At 56.0% G+C, this 1,312-nt stretch overlaps 1 protein-coding gene across 1 annotated transcript; it reads right to left on the reverse strand.

Moving 5' to 3' along the window:
* Positions 1 to 634: 634 nt before the first annotated feature.
* LOC311225914 (uncharacterized protein) lies at positions 635 to 1,312 on the reverse strand (the record flags this gene model as incomplete). The annotated part of the gene is made up of 1 exon (XM_084311305.1): positions 635 to 1,312. A coding segment is annotated over one exon (678 nt), but the record flags the coding sequence as incomplete, so codon positions are not given.

The raw sequence follows: 1,312 nt of genomic DNA on the forward strand, positions 1-1,312 counted from the left end.
TAACTTTACAAATGCCAACATTGACCAACACTCAAACCAAAGGCATCTATTTACTCACAGTGACGTATTCTTGAAGAGAAAATTATTATTATAGACACAAACATCATCATACACATCTTAAAACGACCATGTCTCCTGGCTGTAGATGCTGCCGCTGCTGCTGCTAACCTTGCAGAGTCTGGAGACAGAGGCATGTTTTGAGAATTCCTTGAATTTCATTGCCGATTACAATTCTCAGCAAGTAATCAGTCGTCTGCAATGGACTACGGGACCGCTCAATTATGTAAAAGAAAATACACAATCGCGATTATTTTGATTGATATTGAAATCACGATTATTAGTAGTAAACATGATCACTCATTGATTTGAGAACATCGTATGACTACGACTGAATTGGTTTCACCTTTCTTCTCGACCAAAGGCTGTCACTTGACCAAAGATGTTTGAAAATAACTGGAGAAACGCGCCGCCGTGGCTCCTCCTCCTCCCTCTCGTGGCTCCTCCTCCTCCCTCTCAACGCAAACTGAACTTTGACCTCGATCATCTTCTCTTCGTGATCGTGGGGAAGCCAAGATCGTGATGGAAATTGAAACTGGATTAACCCTTTCACCACTACCACACGCTACACAGAAGGTTAATCACCCAGCCCTAATGGACTACATGTTGAAAGTACATCCTCAGAATACTCCACCACATCCACCACGCTGTACGTGGCGAAGAGGTCGCGATGAGAGAAGACGTCGTGGTCAGACTGGACTTGTGCTCCTCCTCCGTGGCGCTCCGTAGAGGTCAAGGGGGCGCGGTCACGTGGAGGAGTGGCCCCCTCGTCGTAGGTCTCTGCTGCGGTGCGGGGCTCACCGGCTCCAGCTCCGGCTCCGCCCTCCGGGGGGGCGTCCCCGTGACTGGAGCCGGGGGAGGAGCCGGCCCTGTGGGAGGAGCCGGGGGAGGAGCCGGCCCTGTGGGAGGAGCCGGGGGAGGAGCCGGCCCTGTGGGAGGAGCCGGGGGAGTTGGTGGGACTGAGCTGCAGGGCGGTGGTGTCCTGCAGGGTGTGCTCGCTGGTCTCCATCTCGTACGCCACCGCTCCCATTCGCATCAGCCCCCACTTCTCGCCGCCCCCCTTGGCCTGGCCGCGGGCGCTCCGGGGGGCCGGGGGCCGCCTGCCGCACACGCAGCACGCCGCGAAAAAGCCCAGCGCCACCAGGAGGAGGAGCGGTCCGATGACGATGGGCAGGTTGACCGCGGGGACGAAGGTGCCGAAGGCGAAGGCGCCCACCAAGGTGATGTTGATGCCCGCCATCAAGATGCAGAGGCC

Source organism: Notolepis coatsorum (genome assembly GCF_963971535.1).
Source record: "Notolepis coatsorum genome assembly, chromosome: 3".
NCBI classification, from domain to species: domain Eukaryota; kingdom Metazoa; phylum Chordata; class Actinopteri; order Aulopiformes; family Paralepididae; genus Notolepis; species Notolepis coatsorum.